Source organism: Hyperolius riggenbachi, chromosome 2 (genome assembly GCF_040937935.1).
Source record: "Hyperolius riggenbachi isolate aHypRig1 chromosome 2, aHypRig1.pri, whole genome shotgun sequence".
In the NCBI taxonomy this organism is placed as follows: domain Eukaryota; kingdom Metazoa; phylum Chordata; class Amphibia; order Anura; family Hyperoliidae; genus Hyperolius; species Hyperolius riggenbachi.
The window spans coordinates 34,244,967-34,270,997 of record NC_090647.1 but is presented as its reverse complement, the minus strand read 5'-3'; the positions used below and the strand labels follow the sequence as shown (position 1 = coordinate 34,270,997).

The 26,031-nt window shown below is 45.8% G+C and overlaps 1 protein-coding gene across 3 annotated transcripts in view; it reads right to left on the bottom strand.

Annotated features, from left to right (window-relative positions):
* Window positions 1–26,031, bottom strand: part of PPME1 (protein phosphatase methylesterase 1) — a 45,583-nt gene that overhangs the window by 1,562 nt on the left and 17,990 nt on the right. For all 3 annotated transcript variants that reach the window (XM_068264687.1, XM_068264685.1, XM_068264686.1), the window contains exons 6-14: window positions 23,718–23,769; window positions 19,669–19,823; window positions 14,719–14,809; window positions 10,205–10,270; window positions 9,994–10,123; window positions 8,872–9,001; window positions 8,680–8,724; window positions 5,220–5,284; window positions 2,049–2,116 (exon numbers count right to left, since the gene is read on the bottom strand). In XM_068264687.1, coding sequence (XP_068120788.1) covers window positions 2,049–2,116; window positions 5,220–5,284; window positions 8,680–8,724; window positions 8,872–9,001; window positions 9,994–10,123; window positions 10,205–10,270; window positions 14,719–14,809; window positions 19,669–19,823; window positions 23,718–23,769 — 802 coding nt within the window. The remainder of the gene's footprint in view (window positions 1–2,048; window positions 2,117–5,219; window positions 5,285–8,679; window positions 8,725–8,871; window positions 9,002–9,993; window positions 10,124–10,204; window positions 10,271–14,718; window positions 14,810–19,668; window positions 19,824–23,717; window positions 23,770–26,031) is intronic.

The window sequence follows — 26,031 nt, the reverse complement described above, 5'->3', positions numbered from 1 at the left end:
CTGTAGTGTCCTGTGATTTTTCGCCGTAAATCGCGGGAAAAAAAAATCACTCCCGCAAAACGCTGACGTTTTGCACTTTTAGGTGTGAATGGGGCCTTATACACCTTACTACTACCACCAATTACTTCCTGAACGTACTACACTATTTTGGGCTCATCACATTTGGTTTTGTGCACAAGTATTCTTGTCTGTTTACAAGTAGAGTCCCTCACCAACAGAGCCGCACCCCTCCCCACTGACCAGACCACCATCCTCCTGCAGGGAGTTGCTCAGCTAACCTGGGACAGCTCCGCCACAGATACCCACAAGGGACTAAATATAGCTAAAAGCATCTCAGTAAAAAGTAATATGCTGAGTTACTGCAGCGAATGCCATAGAACAGAAAGTCTCCCAGCACAGATCCCTCCAGACTCCAGGGCTCCTCTCACAGGAAGGCCAAGTCTGGTGACAGGAATCTGACGGCGTATTTATAGTAACTGAGGTATGTTTATTCAGATTTCCTGTATAGCGCCGGTCATATCCAGCTCTCGCTAACCCGCCGTTTACTCTCAGGGGATGCGGTCTCACCGAGCCTCAAAACACATTTTAGCACCTGGCAAGTGAAAGTATGCCAAAAAAGTAACAGATTACATTTTACTGTAGATTAACCATTTTACCCTAACGGACAAGAGCGATTTTCACCTTTCAGCGCTCATCCCTTTCATTTGCCAATAGCTTAATCACTACTAATCGCAATTAAATAATCTATATCTCAGTAATTACTTTATTTTCTATGCATTTTAAAGGGAAAAACAAGGAAAAAAATAAAAAACACACTATTTCTGCAATTTCATCCCCTATGGTTTTAATATAAACACTGCTACTATGCATAAAACACACACATTTTATCTGCCTATTTGTCCTGGTTATCACAAGATTTTGATTACGTCCCTAGTACAAAGTATGGTGACAGTATAGTATTTGGAAATAAAGGTGTATTTTTTCTTTGGTGGGTTTTTTTTCTCACTATTTTCACGTGCACAGGAATACACGTGCACGCGCGGGAGCGTACGTGCACGCGCACAGCGGCAGCAGCACTATCTGACTTATAAAAACGTCCTGGAGCTGCTAAGAGGCTCTAGCAGGACGTTTTTATAAGTCAGCTTTTCATTAAGTGGTTAATATTTATAACAACTAATTTTGGATACTTTTTCCAGTTCTGGGGGTTAAAAAAAAAAAAAAAAAAAAAAGTGTTACAGAGGAAGTGTGTAGGAAAATGCAGCAAAGATCTACCGAATAAAGGCACCTTGGGCTTGATCACTAAGACAAATAACATGCCTTATCAGAGTTAACGCATCTTGGAGTTAATGCGCCTTATCAGAGTAGCATAGCGAGCGCTACGAACTTCTGCCTGCTAATTGGCAATGTTGAGAACTCCACTCGTCCTGCCCTGAGCCCCTGCGGGTTCAATCACTTTAAGGGACATTATCCTCGCACGTTGATTGGCCCAATAGCTGCCTGCCAAGTTTCCTGTCAAGTGACAGGCAGCCTATTGGGCCAATCAAAGTGCTGGGATAAGGTCCTTTAAAGTGATTGGACCCGCAGGGGCTCAGGGCAGGACGAGTGGAGCTCTCATCATTGCCTATTAGCAGGCATAAGTTCATAGCGCTCGCTATGCTACTCTGATAAGACGCGTTAACTCTGATAAGGCATGATATTTGTCTTAGTGAATAAACCCCTATATGTCCCTTGCTCCCCTACAGGTGGGGGGAGAGTGGAGAACGATGATCCTTGCTTGTTCAACATTGGGAATCACTAAAGATCCGGTATGCCAGATCTGCAGCGGACATTGGGGATCATGCAGAAAAGGCCTACCGGTATAACACTGCACACCACACGGCAATGTTACTGGCCTGTACTGAACCTAGTAACGCTTGTTGCGTCAATAGCGTAAGAGCATTACCATAGCAACGTGCATAAACAGTGTATGCGCAATACTAACCCCCTCCCTCCCACATGCCTGACTCTTACATAAGACAACTACAAAAGCAAGTGGAGAAAAAAAATACCATTGAAAGCCTCCAACAGGTTCTGCAAATCGATGGCGGACCAAGAAGGTGGCGACGGCTTCAGCAACCTACAGAAGAGGAGAGAAATGGTAACGGTAATGGGGTCCAATGGTGGGCATTCCACATAACCTGCTACATAAGTACCAATCCCAGTGATGGATTGCTTTCCTACAAGGCATGGATTCCTACAAGAAGTCTTTCCATGAAAGGGCTATACTGGCCAATACATAGTTTCCTCACTGTTCTGTTTTGATTCCCGCTTTATGTGTGCGGCGTACTCCAGAAGAGCCAGTCTGTATAGCAATATGTCTCCACACTGATTCAGAAACCTCCACAGGCAGTTTTTCTCGATTAAATAAAACCCCGTTTACACTTAGTTAGTACACAGTTTTTTTCTTCTCTATAGCAGTGCATTGTGAAAAAGATTTCAGTTAAAATGCGTTAAAGAGGAACTCCAGAGAAAATAATGTAATAAAAATAGTGCTTCATTTTTCCAATAATTATGTATAAATGATTTAGTCCGTGTTTGCCCATTGTAAAATCTTTCCTCTCCCTGATTTACATTCTGACATTTATTACATGGTGACATTTTTACTGCTGGCAGGTGATGTCAGTGGAAGTAGCTGCTGCTTGCTTTTTTGGCAGTTGGAAACAGCTGTAAAAAGGTATTTCCCACAATGCAACGAGGTTTACAGACAGGAAACTGCCAGGACCATGGTCCTGACATCACTGTGGGAGGGGTTTCACCACAATATCAGCCATACAGCGCCCCCTGATGATCCGTTTGAGAAAAGGAATAGATTTCTCATGTAAAAGGGGGTATCAGCTACTGATTGGGATGAAGTTCAATTCTTAGTCACGGTTTCTCTTTAAAGAGAACCTGAACTGAAAATTTAAAGTCAAAATAAACATAAACACGCCATACTTACCTCCTGTGTAGTCTACTCCTCAATCTATTTCTCCTCTCCTGCATCATGTTTGTCCACTGTGATCAATGACATTCTCTGTCCTCCATCATCTTGAAAATGGCCATTACCCCATAACAGCTTCCTGGTCAGCACACTATTAAACTGTAAGATTGACCACTTGAGCCATAGGGAAACATGGACATTACCTTGCACATTCAGTTGTAACTGACAGCTGCTGATATATAACTGACAGCGACTGGTATGTTTAAGTTCTGACAAAATGTTGTCAGAACTGGAAGGGATCACTGTAAAAAGTAAATGGTGAGCTTCTGAGAGGAACCGACGGTGAGGTTAGTACGTAATATTCATTTGCAGCTACATCACGTTCTTATTTTAAATAATTTTACTCAGTTCAGGTTCCCTTCAAAGGGAACCTGTACTGAGTAAAATTATTTAAAATAAACACATGACGTAGCAGCAAATGAACATTACATAGTTACCTTGCCACCAGTTCCTCTCAGAAGCTCACCATTTTCTTTTGACAATGATCCCTTCCAGTTCTGACAATATTTTGTCAGAACTGAAATATATCAGTTATATATCAGTTTATGTCAGTTATAGCGGAGAGGACAACTGATGTGCCTGGTAATGTCCATGTTTCCCTATGGCTCGAGTGGGCGATGTTACAGTTTAACAGTGTGCTGACCAGGAAGCTGTTATGGGGTAATGGCCATTTTTTAAAATGGAGGACAGAGAATTCCATTAACCTCCCTGGCGGTTAATTTTTTTTTCCAAATGGGCAAAAATCTTTTTATTTTTATTTTATTTTGTTTCATGTAAAGCTACTAGAGTGGTAGCTACATGAAACACCACTAGAGGGCGCATGTGTCCCTCTAGTGCGATTGTCGCCGGCACTAATAGCAAACAGGGGAGCGCGTATATAACGCGTTCCCCTGTTTGGCTTCTCCTGTCGCCATGGCGACGATCGGAATGACGTCCTGACGTCAGGCGCACCCGATCCAGCCCATAGCGCTGCCCGGAACTCATTGGTCCGGGCAGCGCAGGGCTCTGGCGGTGGGGGCCCTCTTTCGCCGCTGCATGCGGGCGATCGCCGCAATGCGGCGGCGATCAAGCTGTGCGCACGGCTAGCAAAGTGCTGGCTGCACGCACAGCACTTTAAATGGGGCGAATCGCCCCAATAGAGCCGGAGAAATCCTCCTGCGCGGCATAGCCCGAGCTCAGCTCGGGCTTACCACCAGGGAGGTTAATCACAGTGGACAAACAGGACACAGGAGAGGAGAAAGAGATTGAGCGGTAGACTACACGGGAGGTAAGTATGACTTGTGTATGGTTATTTTGACTTTTAATTTTCAGTTCAGGTTTTCTTTAAGTGTGAAAGGTGCCATAGGAAAACATGGGCATTACTTTGAAAATCAGTTCTTTCAGTTATAACTGTGAGCAAGTGATTAAGTGTAAACGGGGCCTAAGACTCCAAGTAGAATCCGAAGTACCTTCACTTGCATTTAAAGCATACAGGGATGTTTTTAGAGCATTTCCACAGGTAAAAAGACGATGCGATTGGCAAGTACATACAGCATTACCTCACCAACTGACTCCAATCTATAACTAAATGATCTAGAAAATGGCTGCTGAGCAGGGAGTGACAGTTGGGATACCCTAACTAGCTACATCTAGCAAGGGGAAATGGAATATACTATTCCAAAAATATAAACAATGTTACATAACAAAGAGAGGCTGTTGTGACATTTATTACAGGTGGCGACATCTTTAGTCCTGTCAGGTGCATCTCTGCAGAATGTTTGTTTACTGAGAATTCTAAAGCCAGCAAAAAATGAACCCCGTCTCCCAGAATGCTCTGAGTGGAGAAATCCGCATTGCTAAACAGCCTAGGCTATGCATCACTGGGAAGGCGGAGCTAAATACCAATATACAGCAGTATGTAGATATAGGAAATGTTCTGATGTTGAAAACGGGATAATTACGGTAAACATTTGTCACTATGGAGCCTCTTTAAAATGCATGTTAATAAATCTATTCTTCACTCCTATTCCCTGGGGGTCTTTCATAGAGTTAGGTAAATGGATGCGAGTGAGGGAGGGAGCGAAAAGGAAAACATTCAAATGGGTTTTAAACTAAACTAAGGCCAGCAAGTCACTATGGTCAGAAGACGTGGCACGGACGGAGGGCCACAGCCACACCTGACATTACAGGACAGCCGGGCGCTCCTCAGCTGGTCTCTTACTTTATCAGGAGCATCTTCATGCACAGCATGGCCGCACTGCGGGAGGACCTGCATCTGGAATTTTCCTGCAAGGGAGAAACAGATCTGATGAGCAACAAATGGAGGAAGCACGAGGACAAGAGTGAATGGAGTCCTAAACCAATCATCTGTCAGAAGTGCTAGTGCTGGCTGTACGGCATTGCCCTGCCCGTCACTCCTACTACACACACACTGCCTTCTTGTAAGGTGGTGGATGTTGCCTGCGTCCTTGATGGAGGTGTGTTTTTGTGCCAAGAGCCAAGACCATCATCCTCCAGTGCTTCTGGCTCACACACGCACATTAATTAATAACGACCAGCTAACGCCAATAGGCGGCGGCTGGTCTTTTCTGGATGTCCATGGAAACGGCCGCTCGAGGGTGTCTCCGTGAACAGCCTGCGAGCCTCCGATCGCGGCTCGCAGGCTAAATGTAAACACGCAGGGAAGAAATCCCCTGTGTTTACATCATACGGGGCTGCTGCGCAGCAGCGCCGTAAAGGAGATCGGCGATCCCCGGCCTCTGATTGGCCCGGGGATCGCCGGCATCTGATAGGCTGAAGCCTATCAGAGGCGGCGCAGGACGGATCACCGTCCTGTGCCGCCCATTGGAAGGAGGGGAGGGAGGAAAGGACAGGGAGGCTGGGAATAGCTGCTGAGGGGGGCTTTGAGGAGCCCCCCCCCCCCCCCCCCCGCACAGAGCGGCGGCGATTAGACCCCCCAGCAGGACATCCCCCAGTGGGGAAAAAAAAGGGGGGGGGGGGGGGGGGAAGTCCGATCGCCCTGCCTCAATCATGATCTGTGCTGCGGGCTGGAGAGCCCACGCAGCACAGATCTGGGAAAGCAGCCCCGATCCTTAAGTGGTTAAGCTGCATAGGGTTGGGTCACATAATGTTACTTTGTGGGAGACAGAATTTGGCCAGATACAGCCAGGTGGGCCAAGGCCACAACCAACACATTACAGAATTGACAGCTGAGACAGGGTAGTAGCGTATTCAGCAGTGTTCCGACTTAAAGGGCCACCAAAAAAATATTATGATATAATGAATTGTATAGTATAGATAATCAATAGAACATTAGTAGCAAAGATAAGAGTCTCATTTTTATTTTCAGTTATAAAGCTTTTTTTGATAACACTGCATCATTCTCTAATATTTGCAGTTAACTAAATACACTTTGTATTTTAAATGATGAAACAGAGCAGAGCTAATGACCCTTTGAACTTATCTGCAGTAAAACCTTAAAGAGACTCAAACAAAATGTTCAGCCTTATTTCTTCTATCTTATAAGTTCCTATACCTGTTGTAATGTAGTCTGTCTTACTGCAGCCTTTCCTAGTTGCACAGTGGCTGTATTATCTCTGTTATCTAATCTATATTTTTCTCTCCCTTGCTGGCTTTATCGGGCTCAGGCAGGGATGTGCTGCTCTGCTGTGATAGGCAGAAGCTATACACACCCTCTCCACGCCCCCTGCAGGCTCTGTGTGAGTCACAGACTGAGCTCCTCTGAGCCTATCACATGCTGTCAGCAGCCATGATTTTTGTTTGTAAACACTGCCTAAAACTGGCAATTACAAGCCAGGATTGCAGCAGGGAGTGGCAGAAACAGCACAGAGGGGCCCAGGAGAACATAATGAATAGAATGGTATGCTTTTTATTGTAAGAATTTTAGAGTACAGATTCTCTTTAAAGAGAACCAGAGGTGGGTTCTAAGAATCCTATTAGCACACAGAGGCTGGGTCTGCATGTACTGCGCAGCCTCTGTTGCTATATTGCTGCCTCCCACCCTCTGCTTGCCCCCATAAATCAAACGCCGATCTAGCGACACAGCGTGTTGCGGCCGGCTGTTTACCTATGTGTCAGTCTCGACGCTCCCCGCCTCCTCCATAGCGTTGGTCCCCGCATGCGTCCCTTCCCTCCAATCAGCGGGGAGGGAAGGGACGCAGGCGGGGAGCGGCGCTATGGAAGAGGCGGGGGAGCGGCAGAGAGGGGGGCAGCAGTATAGCAACAGAGGTTGGGCATTATATGCAGACCCAGCCTCTGTGTGTTGATAGCATTCTTAGAACCCAACTCAGGTTCTCTTTAATATAACAAGGAACAGTGAGAGACATGGTTGGGATAAGTGCGTCAGAAAACAGCACTGTAGCTGACCAAGCTTGGTTGGAGAGCTCAGAGAAGCTCTTTTGCATAGATAATAACTGAAGTTTAACTCTTCCTGTACTGGAAACCATATGAGACGCATATCTGTGCTACTAACGTTCTATTTCTTAGCTGTACTACACATAGAATTCATTATCTCATAAGTTTATTTTCACTTCAGATCCCCTTTAAACGCTGTGCGTGCGGTACCGCTGCAGTCCTTGTGTCAGATCTGAAGCTTCCACGCTGAACCGTAACAGACTCCATAGACATACATTGCTTTTGTGCCCCCTTGCAATAAACCAGGGTAACGCAACACAGGTTTACCCTGTATGTGTAAAAGGGGCCTTAAAGTGAACCAGAGACGAAGCATCCTCATGCATTTTACCATATATATCAGTGGGAACATTAGAGAAAACACCTACCTTGCTTTCTGTTTCCTTCTGCACTGCTCAGCCTGCTTGTTATCAGCCCTGATAAAAACACCTGTCTGAGCATTCAGTCTGGCTTTGCTATAATGACTCAGCTATAATGATTCCTGAGCAGAGCCAGAAGGGGGCAGGCTGGGGCTTGAAAAGACATCACAGAAGAGATACTCAGCTATAATGATTCCTCAGCAAAGCCAGACTGAATGCTCAGTCAGGGATTTTATCAGGGCTGTAACAAGCAGGCTGAGCAGTGAAGAATGAAACAGAGAGCAGGATAGGTGTTTTCTCTAATGTTCCCACTGATATATATGGTAAAATACATAAGGGTGCTTCGTCCCTGGTTCACTTCAAAGAGACACTGAAGCGGAAAAGAATTACGACATAATGAATTTGTTGTGTAGTACAGATAATTACTAGAACATCAGTAGCCAAGAAAATATTCTCACACTTTTATTTTCAGTTATGCAGCTTTTTTTTTCATAACTGCATAATTTTATAACATTGCATCATTCTCTAATATTTGCAGTTTACACACTACTCAGCATTCTAAATGATTTTACAGAGCAGGCTAGTGAACTTTTGAACTGACACTTGAGATAACAAGCTTCAGAAGACAGAGCTCTCCACGACTTTGAAAGTCGTGGAGCTCAATGGCTCTTTTGCACAGATAACAACTGGAGTTTCTTAACTCTTCCAGTACTACAAACAATATTAGACTTATGTCTCTGCTCCTAATGTTTTATTTCTTAGCTGTACTACACATACAAATCATTTTTTTTATTCGCTTCAGTGTCTCTTTAAAGATTTCCCCCCAAAAATTAAAAAGTGAAACCCTCTGCGACAATGGCATGTAGATGATGGCATCCGTTCATTTCTTACCCTGCATCTGTCCTATTGTGAGGTCTTTATCCAGTCTGTCGACACCTAAAGAGACAACACACAACCACTTAGCATTAAATCAATAGCAATAAATGTTGCCACTTTTCGCCCCAATATTTATGCAGAATCACTTTTGACAGGCTGGCGAGATGTGGACTGTACCATGCGCACACTGGAGTAGGGGAGCCTCACCTGCCAGGAGCAGCTGTTTGGGGATTGAACAGCTGAGGAAGAGGTTGGAGAGGCCCCGGAACCAGCCATCCCAGTATTTCTCCGTTTTGGACAGCTCGATTCTCCAGGTATATGGACGCTCCTTCTTGGTCTAAAATTGATGGAAATGAAAAGAAAGAAAAATAAATAAAAATAAAAACAAAAAAAGGAAAAAAAGGAAACAAAATAAGCTAAAACGCAGTATAACTAATATCTAGGAAACAAATCCTATCCAGATCTGTCTCCCCATTGCAGGTATTCAACTAACCGGATTACATATGCCTGCTGAGATCCTTGGAAGGCACCAGAAGCACTCGCAGCCCCGAATGTGGAATTCTATAGCATACATGTCAAACTCCGGCCCGTGGGCCAAATCTGGCCATCAGAGCCATCAGATTTGGCCCTCAAGTGGTTTCCCTACTTTTCATTATGTTTGGCCCACTCCAGACCACCAGAGAAGCCATATTGGAGGATAAGCCCTAGAACACCAGGGAAGCAATTAGGGCAGAGGAAACCACTAGAAACGAGGGAACTGCAGGGGGGGGGGGGGCACTAGTTACTAGGGAATAGTGATGGTCAAGTAGAGGCAAATAACTTCGAGTTGATGCAAATGTATGCAGCTTGAAAATGGACCAATCGAAATTTTACCTCAGCAGTATTTGATTGGTTCATTTTCAAGCTGCATAAAAATTTGCATCAACTCAAACCATAATGGCCAGTGATGGCTAACTTTGGCACTCCAGCAGTGACAAAGCTACAAATCCCATCATGCCTCTGCCTCCCCGAGTTATGCTTAGAGCTGTCAGAATATTGCAATGTCTCATGGGACTTGTAGTTCTACCACAGCTGGAGTGCCAAGGTTAGCCATCACTGATATAGGGGAAGGAGGGGGCCTCTAGACACCAGGGCGAGTATGTGCCACCGCCCCCCCCAAGGTAGCTTCAGCATTGCTTTAAAAACAGTGTTCAAATTCAACATCACTGTAAGGAATACATTCACCCCGGTCCCTGTTCTACTTTCATCATTTTCATTCTTCCACTCAGAGAAAACTGATAGCTGACATGCAGACAGCTGTAAAAAGGAATATCCCAGAATCCTCCTCACCTCTGTATCGTCTTCCTTCTTCCTCTTGTTAATGGTCTGTCCTCCGTTCTCTTCCTCGTCCTCCTCCTCTTCTTCGATGATGCCTTCTACAATGGCTTTGGGCCCTTCAGGGCTGGAGGTTTCCTCACATCTGTGGGGCAGATAGAGGACATGGTGAGTACAATTCAGGAAAGCCCTGACCTCTGGACTCACATCACAGCTATGTACTCACTGCTTGACCTGTCCAGCCATGGAGACCCGGGCCGAGTCCAGATTCCTGATCTGACCGCTCTTCACACTACAGAAAGGGGAACAAAGGAGAGGGTAACCCCACTGTAGCACAAAAATCTGTATAACGTATATGATCACTATACAGGTCGTGCTGTAATGCAGCTCCATAAAATAGTGTATTTTACTTTCTTTCTAGAAAAGTTGTTGAAAAACCATGGCAACAACAAAAGAATACCTAGAATCGTATGTCAGTTTTGCGTTGCTGGATCATAAGCTTCCACAAAGCAGGAAGTAAAATGCGTTGCATCAATTCATTCCCTAATTTTACCGCAAAAACACATTCAGGAAGAATGGATCGGCCAGCTCCTAGTTATGCATGGTGAGGGTATCTATGCAGCAGATGCAATAATCACTCCCATCTCATAAACAGTGGAGAGTGATACCAAGGAGCTACAGCAGTGGAGCACATGGATAGTACCGGAGCAGTCACCAGGAATACCCTCTTTTAGTTCACGCCTGCACACCCTTTCCTGTACGAGCGCAGCCCTACTGCACCTGTGCAAGTACGGTGGAGCCTGCGCAGAGTCGCTTGTGGGCAAGCCGCGCAAGTGTGGTTGTATTTGTGCAGGGGCGCTAGTCTACTTTAACCACATCAGCCTTCAGTGATGTTTCACCTTATGCATCCAAGCATCTTTCACCTCCCATTCATTCACCAATAACTTCATCACTACTTATCATACTGAAATTATCTACCGTATATCTTGTTTTATCCGCCACCATTTAGGCTTTTTTTGGGTAGTACATTTTGCTAAGAATTATTTTATTCTAAATCCCTTTTAACAGATGAAGAAAGAAATGGAAAAAAAATAATAATTCTCTCTCAGTTTTCGGCCATTATAGTTTGAAATTAATACATGCTACTGTAATTAAAACCCATGTATTTTATCTGCCCATTTATTACACCGATTAAATTATGTCCCTATCACAATGTATGGCGCCGATATTTTATTTGGAAATAAAGGTGCATTTTTTCAGTTTTGCGTCCATCACTTATTACAAGCCCATCATTTTAAAAAATAACAGTAATATACCTTACTACATACATATTTAAAAAGTTCAGTCCCTAAGGTAACAATTTTTTTATTTATTTATTTTTACAAAACAAATGTTGTGTAGCTGTTGGGGAGTGTGGGAGGTAAGGGACTAATTTTAACAGTAAAAAAATTTCATTATCTGGAAATTTTTATTTCCAGATGTAATTTTAGTATTTGGCCACAAGATGCCCTCAGAGCTTACTTCTGCATGTGTAGTAATACTCTGCAAGCGAAGAAAAGCGTGGTTGGGGCAGAAGGGGATTTATGAAAGACAGAGCCGTCTCGTTGACAGCGTCGGTCTTTCATACGGAAATATCTGTCCAGATAGAATTAAGTGGTTAAGGGACCCAGCTGGAATCCTCATAGGGAACAGTTGACCATAGTAATGTGGGCATAGTTTACTACAACCTAATGCACTGTAACCAAGCAGCTCAGGGTGACCCAAAACCACAAAGAGAGTATAGGGGACTAAAAAAGACCAACAAGCCCTCCTACTAAAAAGCAATGCTTAGTTTGGTTTGCCTTCTTAAAACCGAAGGAATTTACAATAATTCAGCTTTAAGTGAATATCTGTGGTTACCCACAATGCACCACTACTGAATATGCAAATTATCTCTTTACGCCCCTGAAAGCCAGGCTAGCATCCCCCTCGAGGGGGGGTACTCACCTGGGGTGGGGGAAGCATTCGGATCCTATCTAGGCTTCCCCAGTCCTCCTTGGTCCCACGGCGGCAGCGATAAAGCTCCCCGAACAACGGGGATGTAAATATTTACGTTCCCGGCTCCAGCGCAGGCGCAGTATCTGCTCTCCGCTCGGGGATAGGCGGAAATAGCCTATCGCTTTTGGGCTGCTCTACTGGGAAGGCGCAAGTCTCCTGCTCCTGTGTAGTAGAGAGGACCAGACAGAGATCGATTTTCACCTCTCTCCGTGCAGAGAGCAGCAACAGCGCCACCCGCTGGAGACAGGAAAGGTAAATAAATCAACGCTTTTCAGGCTTGTTGAGGGAGGATTCCGGGACACTTCGGGGGAGCCAGCGCTGGATTGCCTGCAGCTACAGGGGAGGGGGAAACCTCATTGGGACCCTGAGGCTTCCCCCTCCCGAGGTGAGCTTTTTTTGTTGTTGTTACAGATTCTCTTTAAAGGGAAGGTTCAGGGAGGGTGGAGAAAAAATAAAAATCAATTTCCACTTACCTGGGGCTTCCTCCAGCCCGTGGCAGGCAGGAGGTGCCCGCGCCGCCGCTCCGCAGGCTCCCGGTGGTCTCCGGTGGCCGACCCGACCTGGCCAGGCCGGCTGCCAGGTCGGGCTCTTCTGCGCTCCAAGGCCTGGCACTTCTGCGTCCCACGCCGGCGCTCTGACGTCATCGGACGTCCTCCGGGCTGTACTGCCCCAGGTAAGTGGAAATTGATTTTTATTTTTTCTCCACCCTCCCTGAACCTTCCCTTTAAGAAGGCATACCACACTACAACCTATTGGAAACCTAAAGGTTCGAAAGGGTGCTGTCACCCAATCCCGTTAAATAAATTTCCCTATGAGGTTTTCTGCTGAGTCCCCTACAGTAGACTAGCAACCGTGCAGGTGCATTATTACGCTCGTACACGGCGGGGAGCATGGCCAGTAAACCTATCAGATAGGCTTGTTCGATGTGTTGGGGTCTGTGGGGAAAAAGAGGACACAAGTCTCTGGGCTATCCGGTGGCTTCCCTCTATCTAGGTAACTAACTTGTTTCCCTGCTGCCTCGGGTTCACTTCAAGTATGCTTAAAATAGGGTTCCAATGGTTGCATTATGGATGGGGATTATTGGAATGCTAGTCTGCCAAAAGGGAAGCTGTCGGCCACATAAGATCAGTTATAGCAGGACAAAAGAGCTTTAAAGGACACCCAGCGAAGATAAGCTAATGAAATAAACAATTGTACAGTATCTTCCTTCCCCTAAAAATTACTTTTTAAGATATTCCACAGTTTTATTTTATGTTTAAATCTACTTTTTAAGTTTTAACGGGTTTATTTTTGTTGGTTCAATGACACATTCATTGAAGTATGCCAGAGCTAAAGTTTATGAACTATTGACCCTATTTATCTCTTTCCTGCTCTCAGCCATTTTCTGCTAGGAAAGTGTTTTATAGTTGGGATTTCTTATCAGTGAGGGTCACACTGTAGTCGCTTCCTGTCTGACTCAGGACTGAGTCAGCCACTTACGCATACCTGATATTTAACGCTTTCAGGCAAAGAAAGAAAAAAAAGGAACACAGCCTAGTTATTTGTGCGCTAGGCACTGTACATACACATGTCTATCTCATCATGTCACTTCAGGTATCCTTTAAAGTATCACTATCGTGAAAAAAGTAGGCAGTTCAAATCTGACAGCAACGACAGGTTTTGGGCCAGTCAATCTCCTCATGGGGGATTCTCAGGGTTTTCTGCGTTTTCAACAGCATTTACTGAACAGCAGTTTAACTGCCAAAATAGTAAGATACCAGCCAGCCTCCCTACTCACTTGCACACTATTTTTTCAGTTAGGGCCTTTTTCCATGGGCAAAAGTGATGCGATGCAGCTACGCATCACTTCCGCATCTCCAGAAGGGATGGGACGCGGCTGTGGCTGTGCGAGAATCTGCTGCATGTTGCAGATTCTCGGATCGCTCCGGACAACATGCACGCAGTGGAAACTCTTCCATTGCCGTGCATGTTTTTCAGCATACTCGCGGTGCGCAGTGCACCACTTCTAGTGGAAATGGGCCCTTAGATTTTGCAACTGTTGTTCAGGAAATGCTGTTGAAAACAAAGAAAACCCTGAGAATCCCCCATGAGGAGATGGATTGGCCCAAAAAAAAAAACCTGTCAGTTCTGTCAGATTTTTACTGCCTACTTTTTTCGCAATAGTGGTGCTTTAAAGGGAAGGTTCAAGCAAAATAAAAAAAAATGAGTTTCACTTACCTGGGACTTCTACCAGCCCCATGCAGCCATCCTGTGCCCTCGTAGTCACTCACTGCTGCTCCAGTCTCCCGCTGGCAGCTTGCCGACCTCGGAGGTCGGCTGGACGCATTGCGTACATTTTTACGCATTCCCGCTAGTGCAGGAACATTAACACATACATTTTTACGCGTTACTGAATCAATGCATACATTTTTACGCATTGAACCAGTAACGCGTAAAAATGTACGCATTAATGTTCCTGCACTAGCGGGAATGCGTAAAAATGTACGCAATGCGTCCTGCTGACCTCCGAGGTCAGAAAGCTGCCAGCGGGGGACTGGAGCAGCAGTGAGTGACTACGAGGGCACAGGATGGCTGCATGGGGCTGGTAGAAGCCCCAGGTAAGTGAAACTCATTTTTTTTTATTTTGCTTGGACAATCCCTTTAATGAAATCACACTAATGTCTTAAACACTTGCAGCAGCCTGAATAGTTATCAGTCACCGACCTCCATTCAATGGCGTTCTCCAGGGATTTGAAGGTTTTGGGGCGGCTGCGGAGGAAGTTCTGCATGCTGTTTAGGGCGTCCATGGCTGTGCCTGAAAAACAGGTGGAATGGATAAACGGACAATGATCAGATATGTGCCTTGTTGTGAAAGGGGCTGCAGGATCAGAGAGAATTATGTTTCTGCCAGACAGTCTGCGGCCAATAAAAACACACAGCTCTGCACAGGTGTCCTCATCCTATGCCGGACTGAAATTCCACCTTCATTAAAAAAAGAACTGCTAGGAATAAATCAGTGCTGCACCAGGTACGCTTTCTGTAATTTAAAGAGACTCTGAAGCGAGAATAAATCTCGCTTCAGAGCTCATAGTTAGCAGGGGCACGTGTGCCTCTGCTAAACCGCCGCTATAGAGCTGCTAAACGGGGGTCCCTTCACCCCCAAACCCCCCACTGCGACACTTGGTCGCAGACTTGGTCGCTCCTGGAGGCAGGGCTAACGGCTGCAGCCCTGCCTCCAGTCGCGTCTATCAGCGGCGCATCGCCGCCTCTCCCCCGCCCCTCTCAGTGAAGGAAGACAGAGAGGGGCGGGGGAGAGGCGGAGATACGTGCTGACAGACGCGCGTGGGGCAGGGCTGCGGCGGTTAGCCCTGCCCCAACCAGGAAGCGCTCCCCCGCTGAAACGAGGGGATTTGGGGGATCAGGGACCCCCGTTAAGCCGCGGGTTAGCGGCGGTTTAGCAGGGGCACACGTGCCCCTGCTATCTATGAGGTCTGAAGCGAGATTTATTCTCGTTTCAGACTCTCTTTAATTTCATGTCACTTACTAGAAACTTCTAAGTAAAGCAGAAACGAAACTCTAGCACAGCACACAATGGAAAGTCTTTGTTCCACATACAGTGGTGTGAAAAACTATTTGCCTCCTTCCTGATATCTTATTCTTTTGCATGTTTGTCACACTTAAATGTTTCTGCTCATCAAAAACCGTTAACTATTAGTCAAAGATAACATAATTGAACACAAAATGCAGTTTTAAATGATGGTTTTTATTATTTAGTGAGGAAAAAAAACTCAAAACCTACATGGCCCTGTGTGAAAAAGTGATTGCCCCCCTTGTTAAATAACGTAACTGTGGTTTATCACACCTGAGTTCAATTTCTGTAGTCACCCCAGGCCTGATTACTGCCACACCTGTTTCAATCAAGAAATCACTTAAATAGGAGCTATCTGACACAGAGAAGTAGACCAAAAGCACCTCAAAAGCTAGACATCATGCCAAGATCCCAAAAAATTCAGGAACAAATGAGAACAAAAGTAGTAATTGAGATCTATCAGTCTGGTAAAGGTTATAAAGCCATTTCTAAAGCTTTGGGACTCCAGCGAACCACAGTAAGAGCCATTATCCACAAATGGCAAAAACATGGAACAGTGATGAACCTTCCCAGGAGTGGCTGGCCGACCAAAATTACCCCAAGAGCGCAGAGAAAACTCATCCGAGAGGCCACAAAAGACCCCAGGACAACATCTAAAGAACTGCAGGCCTTACTTGCCTCAATTAAGGTCAGTGTTCATAACTCCACCATAAGAAAGAGACTGGGCAAAAACGGACTGCATGGCAGATATCCAAGGCGCAAACCACTTTTAAGCAAAAAGAACATTAAGGCTCGTCTCAATTTTGCTAAAAAAAAAAAAACATCTCAATGATTGCCAAGACTTGTGGGAAAATACCTTGTGGACCGCCGAGACAAAAGTTGAACTTTTTGGAAGGTGCGTGTCCCGTTACATCTGGCGTAGAAGTAACACAGCATTTCATCAAAAGAACATCATACCAACAGTAAAATATGGTGGTGGTAGTGTGATGGTCTAGGGTTGTTTTGCTGCTTCAGGACCTGGAAGGCTTGCTGTGATAGATGGAACCATGAATTCTACTGTCTACCAAAAAATCCTGAAGGAGAATGTCCGGCCATCTGTTCGTCAACTCAAGCTGAAGCGATCTTGGGTGCTGCAGCAGGACAATGACCCAAAAGACACCAGCAAATCCACCTCTGAATGGCTGAAGAAAAACAAAATGAAGACTTTGGAGTGGCCTAGTCAAAGCCCTGACCTGAATCCTATTGAGATGTTGTGGCATGACCTTAAAAAGGCGGTTCATGCTAGAAAACCCTCAAATAAAGCTGAATTACAACATTTCTGCAAAGATGAGTGGGCCAAAATTCCTCCAGAGCGCTGTAAAAGACTTGTTGCAAGTTATCGCAAACGCTTGATTGCAGTTATTGCTGCTAAGGGTGGCCCAACCAGTTTTTAGGTTCAGGGGGCAATTTCTTTTTCACACAGGACCATGTAGGTTGTGAGGGTTTTTTTCTCACTAAATAACAAAAACCATCATTTAAAACTGCATTTTGTGTTCAATTATGTTATCTTTAACTAATGGTTAACGGTTTTTGATGAGCAGAAACATTTAAGTGTGACAAACATGCAAAAGAATAAGAAATCAGGAAGGGGGCAAATAGTTTTTCACACCATTGTATGTTGCTGAATCCACTGCTCTGTGTTTGTTTACCCAAATAAAAGTGTCTAATTAGTTATAATCAGCACCTGTGAATAGAATGCAGGATCTCTGCCTAGGCAGCTCTCCACACACAGGAAACACTCAGGCTTAACCCCTTCAGTGCCCCCTGCAAAGTGAAACAAAGTTCTAAACTTTAGGGTTTTTTTTTAGGATTTCCACAAATTGTGTGAAGCATTAGCCACTAATAAGCATTAAAGGACTTACGAGGCGAGCATTGAAAAAAAAAGTTAAGTACCTCATGTCCATTGTAGTCCTTAGGGCAGACTATCAGCACCTTCCTTTCAACTGACTGGCGCTCTGATAATCTAATCCACTTTGAATTGCCAGCACCGACCCTGCCCCGGGTCGCCTTATCAAACGGCGACTAGAATCGCCGCTTTAAAAGTTCCAGTGTCTGTGCACTTCTCTTAGCCTAGTGCGGCTGCGCAGGTATTCTGTGATGTCTGCGGCCGTCCTCGCTCCTATCACTCTGTTGTACGTCATGTGGGCGTGGCCACAAGACCGCCCACATGACGAATGATGCAAGAGTCAGCAGCGCCCCCTCAGCAGAGACGAGCAGCGCTGAGGGACGCAAGACGCGACTTGTCATTTACTTGTGCTGACACTTTTTTACTCTTCAAAAAAAGTGTCAGCACAAGTATATGACAAGTCACGTCTTGCGTCCCTCAGCGCTGCTCGTCTCTGCTGAGGGGGCGCTGCTGACTCTTACATCATTCATGTCATGTGGGCGGTCTTGTGGCCACGCCCACATGACGTACAACAGAGTGATAGGAGCGAGGACGGCCGCGGACATCACAGAATACCTGCGCAGCCGCACTAGGCTAAGAGAAGTGCACAGACACTGGAACTTTTAAAGCGGCGATTCTAGTCGCCGTTTGATAAGGCGACCCAGGGCAGGGTCGGGGCTGGCAATTCAAAGTGGATTAGATTATCAGAGCGCCAGTCAGTTGAAAGGAAGGCGCCGATAAGGTCCGTACACACGCCTGATCAAAGGACCCGTCGTTGCCTTTGATCAGGAGTGTACGCTGTACGGACCTATAGTCTGCCCTAAGGACTACAATGGACATGAGGTACTTACCTTGTTTTTCAATGCTCGCCTCGTAAGTCCTTTAAGGTGGCTACAAACGTTACAATAAAATTATCCAAATTTTACAATTCAATAAAAATGACTGGTTGTCACAAAAAAATGGAATTTATTTTTTTTTGAGTGAGAAATCCGGTCGGATTTCCCTTTTTTTCCCTATACAAGTCGATCAGGAGTGGTGGATTTTTCTGATCAATTTTTTTGAAAATTGAATGGTGTGATTTATTAGATTGTGATTTATTAATGTACAGATCGAGGCAATGTTTCATGAGTTTTCAATCTTTTTTCATAATTGGGTACAAATTGAACACACATGTGGTACATTGGTCAGATTTATGTAACAATCAATCAGAAAAATTGATTGCAATTTTTGAATTGAAAAGAAATGTAAAAAAAATGAAATATAAATTGTACAGTTGGCCACCTTTATTCTGCCAATTTGTCAAAATCGACAACAAGTGCATTGGATAAGCCAATTTAAAGCTGTATAGAATTTGCAGGAAATTTGCATGCAAGGCAAAAGTGTTGTCATCTCACTGAACATCTCTAGTAGATGAGCAAAACTTGTGAACAGCGCTACGACAGTCTTTAGTCCCCGTTCAGCCTATTGCCTGCAAATTAGTCTGGGGAGTCACATAAAACGCTGAGGTTTCCTCCAAAAAGGTGACCACACACACACACCATACAATTTTTTTTATTTAATTTTTCCTCAAATTTACACTTGCGTTGCTGTTTGGCGGGGGTTAGTAGGATCATGAAGGGCGAAGTCTAAGGTGCCAGGACATTTGTGCCTATAGGCTCCTGTGAGGTAAATCCGGGCCTGGACTAAACACAAGTGTAATTTGATTTGGCAGCTGTGTCAGCTGGCTGTCTGGGCAGAGTAGCTAATCTGTTAACACAGGATTCCATGAAAGCAGGAAGTAGACACACTGCAAATGTATTGCAGGATTTGGATCAGCTGTAAGAAAGAAATGTTTTTCTTTAAAGGTTATTATGCTGTTGCTTATCTTTTATGCTGGGAGTACACCATGCAATTTCCCGACAGATAGAGGTGTCGATAATTTTCATCGGACCCGGTCTGATTTCGATCGTTTCTTTGATCGATTTTCTGATCACTTCTATACAAAATCGATCAGTAAATCTATCAGAAATCAGATCTGACCTGTTGGAAATGATCTATCGACCCATCACTTTAATGGGAAATTGTATGGTGTATTCCCAGCATTAGAGCAGGGCAGAGGAGTTCAGGTTCGCTTTAAAGAGAAAACACAGCGGGGGGGGGGGGGGGGGGGGGGGTTGCTTACCTTCTACAACATCGATCATGCAGAGTCCCAGCAAGCTTGTTATGTGATTGGCGGCTGCGGTGTGCACGGCGATGGCTCCGCCCATGCTGTGGCCAATCAGCATAATAGGAGGGGGCAAGTCTCCATATAAGGCATCCACCACATTCCCGATGTCCCTGGTCACAAAACAACAAGACACCAAACATGTAAGATCCACTCCATCCTTCAAATTACTAAAGTATGTCTAAAGATCATTATCAGATCAGACAGGAATTATTCTGCTCCAATCCCCACAAACTACACACAGATTTCCAATTGATTTCAAAGTGTGCTTTTAAAACTGCAACCGAATGATGCAAGGTTATTAAAAAAAAAAGCTAAATAACTGAAAATAAAAACATGAGATATAAGTTTGCTTAAAAGAGACACTGAAGCGAAAAAAAAGTTATGATATGATTTGTATGTGTAGTACAGCTAATAAATAAAACATTAGGAGCAGAGAGATAAGTCTAATGTTGTTTCCAGTACAGGAAGAGTTAATAAACTCCAACTATCTATGCAAAAGAGCCATTGAGCTCCACAACTTTCAAAGTCGCAGAGAGCTCTGAAGGCTGTTATCTGTATTGTTTTTTTCTTTTGCAGAGAGCAGTTCAGGACAGGTCAAAAGTTCACTAGCCTGTTCTGTAAAAAAACATTTAGAATGCAGAGTAGTGTGTAAACTGCAAATATTAGAGAATGATGCAGTGCTTTTTGTTGTTTTTTTTCAAAAGCTGTATAACTGAAAATAAAAATATGAGAATATTTTTTTGCTATTAATGTTCTAATAATTATCCGTACTACACAACCAATTCATTATATCATTTTTTTTCGCTTCAGTGTCTCTTTAATGCCCGCTTCCTTTAGTAGATGGCTCCTAATATGCACAGATAACAGAAAGGCATCAGTCGGTCAACCTGGCCCTTGCAGTATTCAGCTGTCCGCTGGAATCTCCATAAAGCCACAGGAATAGCACTGAAGGCTTCCCTAGAAATATACCAGTGCAGACAAACGTCTCCAGCTACCCTGCTAGGATCGAACGGGCTCCTCCTAATGGACTTCAGCTCTAGTTTAAAGGGGCCATATATTACTTTTCTCCTATGTTGCTGTCACTTACAGTAGGTAGTAGAAATCTGACAGAAGCGACAGGTTTTGGACTAGTCCATCTCTTCATGGGGGGATTCTCAGGGATTTATTTATTTTCAAAAGCACTTAGTGAGTGGCAGTTGCTCTGTCCAACTGCCAAAAAACTGTGCAGCGAGTAGGGAAGCTACCCAGCATCATTCAGGGATGATCACCAACCTCAATCACGAGTGATTATTCGTGATTTAAATTAGTTTTAATTATAGCAGGTGTGCGGCGCGGAATGAAAAATGAAAGGGTTATTTACCCATAAATCAGCGTCCTCCCTGCGCTCCAAATAGGTCCATGCATCCTATTAGTCGTGTTCCAAGCCTCGCTGCCGTCACTTCCTCCTTCCGGCTTGAAGGAGGAAGTGACGGCAGCGAGGCTTGGAACACGACTAATAGGATGCATGGACCTATTTGGAGCGCAGGGAGGACGCCGACACCGCAACACAGGTAATGTGAAATCACTCCTAGACTTTTAATTGCCATAGTGGTAAATTGCCACAACGCACCAGTGTGAAAGCGTCCTACCCGCCAGCCCACGAGACGTAAACTCGTAAAATATTGGGTGGCGTGGAAGTTTGGGCGTCTAATAGGCGCACATGTTAATAGCAGACACAATGGGATATTTGGGCGTGGGGACTGCTTGCTATGCAAACTGCACCTCCAAATAGTGGGCGGCACAACCAATAGGTCTATATCAGGCACCCAAATTTTCATTTATAACCATAATCAACATGGGCCCCCAAACGTCTGCGTTGCCCAAATTTACTGCTGTTCCCGTTGTACCTATTCGCCAAAAAAGGGTCTAATAGGTTTCTTCTGGCCACGCTAATGCAGTAGACAAGCATATCTGGACTGGGTACGTGAGGGTAAGTCGCACATGCCCAGCAGAACTAAACACTCTTGTATGGAGGGAAAAACGCCATGCATGAGCAGCTTTGTTGTAGAGCAGGTTCACACTCGTTCTAAAAACGTATCCGTGGGGTGGGGGGGGGGGTGGGGGTTGTGAAATTCAATGCCAAAACGGATCCCCCTCTTCACAGGCAGCTTTTGACACAGAAAGTAATCAAAATCATTAAAATCAATGTATGTATATATATATATATATATATATATATATATATCCAAGCGGTGAGCGGGGAACTTCCTTTGCAGCATTGCAGGAAGTGACGGTGAGCGGTGGAACGCAAGGAAGTAAGTTCCCCGCTCACCGGTTGGCTTTATACATTTTAATACATTGATTTTAAATCCTTTAATTAATGAAACTAGCTGGAGGGGGAGCAGAGAATGGGGGACCCAGGTGAGGGAGGGGAGGGCAGCCCTCCTCCCCACCGCTGCCCCCCTTCCTGCCTGCTACCCCCTCCAGCATGGCGCCCCCCCACCCACAGCTGATACGTTTCCACTTACTGGAAACGTGCTGCAAAAGGGCCATTTTTCATCCGCCATCCAAAAAAAAGGACATCCAATCTGGAACGGACAAATATGGACCTAGCTGTATTGGGCATGCCCGGACCTTACTCGAGCATGCTCAGTGCAGTTGTGCTCATTCGCTGCCGGGAGTGCAGCCAGAAAATGAAGAGGAGCCTTCAGCTGGAACCAGGGCAGGCTGGTTCTAGTTGCAATAGGGCTCCCAGGCAGCATCCAGCTCCTCCTCCCCACCTTCCAACAGACATCCCTCTCCCAGACCCCACCCACCAAGCATCTGCTTCTTCTCAGAGACTCGGCCAGTGGGGATGAAGATGGCACCGCACGGCGCCACGGACTAAGTGAAGGCATGCAGTAAGCGGCAGTGAAGACAAGAAACTTTGCACGGGGACCACAATACAGCTGGGGGAAGCTGGCTTAGGGCCCTGAGGAGATTGTCCAGTTTTTCCCTATGGAAGCACCAGCCCTGCCTAGAAAAGTGGGCTGTAGAAAGATGGAGCTGGACTATCTAGAGAGGCTTCCAACTAATGAGGTAAGTCTAAAGGTGGCCATATATCAGGCAACTAGTGGCTGATCCACTATCCAATCTATATTATAACTGGATGAAAATCAGTGATGTCACACACATGCTAACATTACACCAGCAACCGCGTGGGGAGCATGTATGTGGGCGGAGCACGGAGCCAGCGGTGGACACCCACAAGCAGGCCTGGGTTTACCTCACAGGAGACTATAGGCACAGATGTCCTGGCGCCCTAGACTCCGCCCCCCATGAACCTACAAAGCACCTCCGAACCGCACCGCAAGTGTGCTAACAGTCCCAGCTGTCACTTCTCCCTGACCTGTCATAGTATTGGGTAGCCAGAAGTACTTTCAATATTAAGCAGCTAGAGGAGCCCCCAAGTATTAGGTAGTTGGAGGTTAAGTGGCTAGACTCACCTCGGGTGGTGGAAGCCTCAGGGTCCCAATGAGGCTTCCCCCTCCCCTGTAGCTGCAGGCAATCCAGCGCTGGCTCCCCCGAAGCGTCCCGCAATCCTGGCTCGACAAGGCTTGCTATATTTACCTTTCCTGGCTCCAGCGGGGGCGCTGCTGCGGCTCTCCGCACGGAAATAGGCGGAATAGCCGATCTTTGTTGGGTTCACTCTACTGCGCAGGTGCAGGAGACTTGCTCCTGCGTAGTAGAGCGGCCAGACAGTGATCAGCTATTTCCGCCTGTCTCCGAGTGGAGAGCCGATACTGCGCCTGCGCTGGAGCCGGGAAGTTAGATATTTACCTCCCTGCCGTTCGGTGGGACACAGAAGGACGGGGGAAGCCTTGATAGGATCTGGAGGCTTCCCGCACCTGGTGTGAGTACCAACCAGGGGAGGTTTTCTTCGTTACAGGTTTTCTTTAAAGCACTTTTATAATATGCCATGTGTAGGAAATCACAGCTATAACTATGTCACTGTAGAGTGTAGACAGAGGAGGCTCAGTACTCACTTTGCCATAGTTTCTGAAGAGAGATCCTCAGTGTTTCTGACTTTAGTTTCACCTGCAAAACAAACAAACATGAGAAGGAACTGATTATGCAAAGCACGATCCAACCAAACTGACAACGTAAAAAACAAACAATTTATTGCAACATTTTGCAAACAAATGTAATCATTTTCTCGAATGCGAGAGCTAAACAATTCTGATTGCATTGGATTGGAATCACAAGCTTTAGAGTCTTTTGCCAGCATTCAGGACTCCTATTTTAAGAAGATTGCATTACAGCCTGTATGTGTGTAGCCATCGTTCGCCTGCTCAGCAATACACATGCAGAGGAGATTGCTTAACCACTTAACACCCGCCTACCGCCGATGGGCGTCGGCAGGTCGTTAGTGGTTTTGCATGGAAAAGGCCGCTCGTTAGAGCAGCCTTTTTTATGTCAGTTCACGGAGGGTGTCTCCGTGAACAGCCTGTGGGCCTCCGATCGCGGCTCGCAGGCTAAATGTAAACACGCGGGGAAGAAATCCCTGCTGTTTACATCATACGGCGCTGCAGCAGCGCCGTATAGCAGATCGGCGATCCTCGGCCTCTGATTGGCCGGGGATCGCCGGCATCTGATAGGCTGAAGCCTATCAGAGGCGGTGCAGGACGGATCGCCGTCCTGTGCCGCCCAGGGAAAGGAGGGGAGAGAGGGAAAGAGAGGGAGGGCGGAAATCGCTGCGGAGGGGGGCTTTGAGGAGCCTCCCCACTAGGCCAAAACAGCCGGCGGCGATCAGACCCCCCCAGCAGGACATCCCCCTAGTGGGGAAAAAAGGGGTGGGGTGGGGGGAGGGAGTCTGGTCGCCCTGGCTGAAATCTAATCTGTGCTGTGGGCTGGAGAGCCCACGCAGCACAGATCAGGCTAAAATAGGCTGGTCCTTAAGTGGTTAAAGTGACCCCGAGGTGAGGGTGATATGGAGGCTGCCATATTGGTATTCTTTTAAACAATACCAATTGCCTGGCAGTTCTGCTGGTCTATTTGGCTGCAGTAGTGTCTAAGGGCTGGTTCACACAAGCGTCTGCTGAGCTTTTGCTTGGCATTGCGTTCAAACGCCAGCGTTTAAAAGCTAGCTTTTGAAGGCTTTTGAAAAGCGTTCAAGGCTAGCAGTTCTGGTCTCTGCTATTGTTTCCTCGCGTTTACCGCCTCTGAAAGCAGCATGTTGCTTTTGAGACTAGACGCAACGCTGGGATCTACTGCCAGGCTTTCATGAAAGCCTGCAAAAGCCAGCTCTAAACGCTCCCATTCACTTGCATGGGATGGCAGTAGATCCCCAAAAACGCTGCGTCTGAAACGCTGCGTTAAACGCCACAAACACGCCCGTCTGAACCAGCCCTTAATCACACCAGAAACAAGCATGCAGCTAATCTTGTCAGATCTGACAATGTCAAAAACACCTGATCTGCTGCATCCTTGTTCAGGGGCTGTGGCTAAAGGTATTAGAGGCAGAGGATCAGCAGGACAGCCAGGCAACTGGTATTGCTAAAAAGAAATAAATATGGCAGCCTCCATGTAACTCTCACCTCTGGTTTACTTTAATTCAGTCGAGCTGTGTAGCGGAGAGGGAAGGAGAAGAGAAGCAGGGGGCCTCTGACTGCAGAAGAATACAATAGCACCTGGACAAAACAATCCAAAACACAGCAGACTGAAGTTTATCATAGGTGGAGACATCTTTACTGTTGTCAGGTGCCTCACTGGCTTTGAGAATTCCAAAGTCAGTGAAAATAACACCTAGTCTCCCAGAATGCTCTGGGGAGATTCCTCACAGCTAAACAGAAAATGCTAAGCAGCACTTTGAGGGCGGAGCTACATACTAATATACAGCAATATAAAAACACAGGAAGCGTTTCTGATCCTGAAACCAGGAAAATTACAGTAAGATTGGGTATACTAAATAATTTACTGCATTCTGCTATATGTCACTACAGGGCCTCTTTAATTATTTGTGATTTGCTTTGATGGTGTCATGCCTGATTATTGCTCCTCTCCTTACACACGTCAGATTTTTCCAAACGACCGGTCTTTTGGACGTCAAATTGGGCGGTCAGCTGATAAGACTGGATTTGACTGATCCGCCAGGCGGATCCATCAAACCCAGCGTTATCAGCTGAACAACCGTTTATGCACACGCCGGATTTGACGTCTAAACGTGTGTACGCACCTTTACTGTGATTTGTAAACACCTTTCCAGGGTGTGTCTCCGGTGTAATCACCTTTCTGCTGTGTCTTTGGGATCTGCTCACCCCAGAGACAGAGAATCCCCCAATACAACAGGCAGGGAACTGC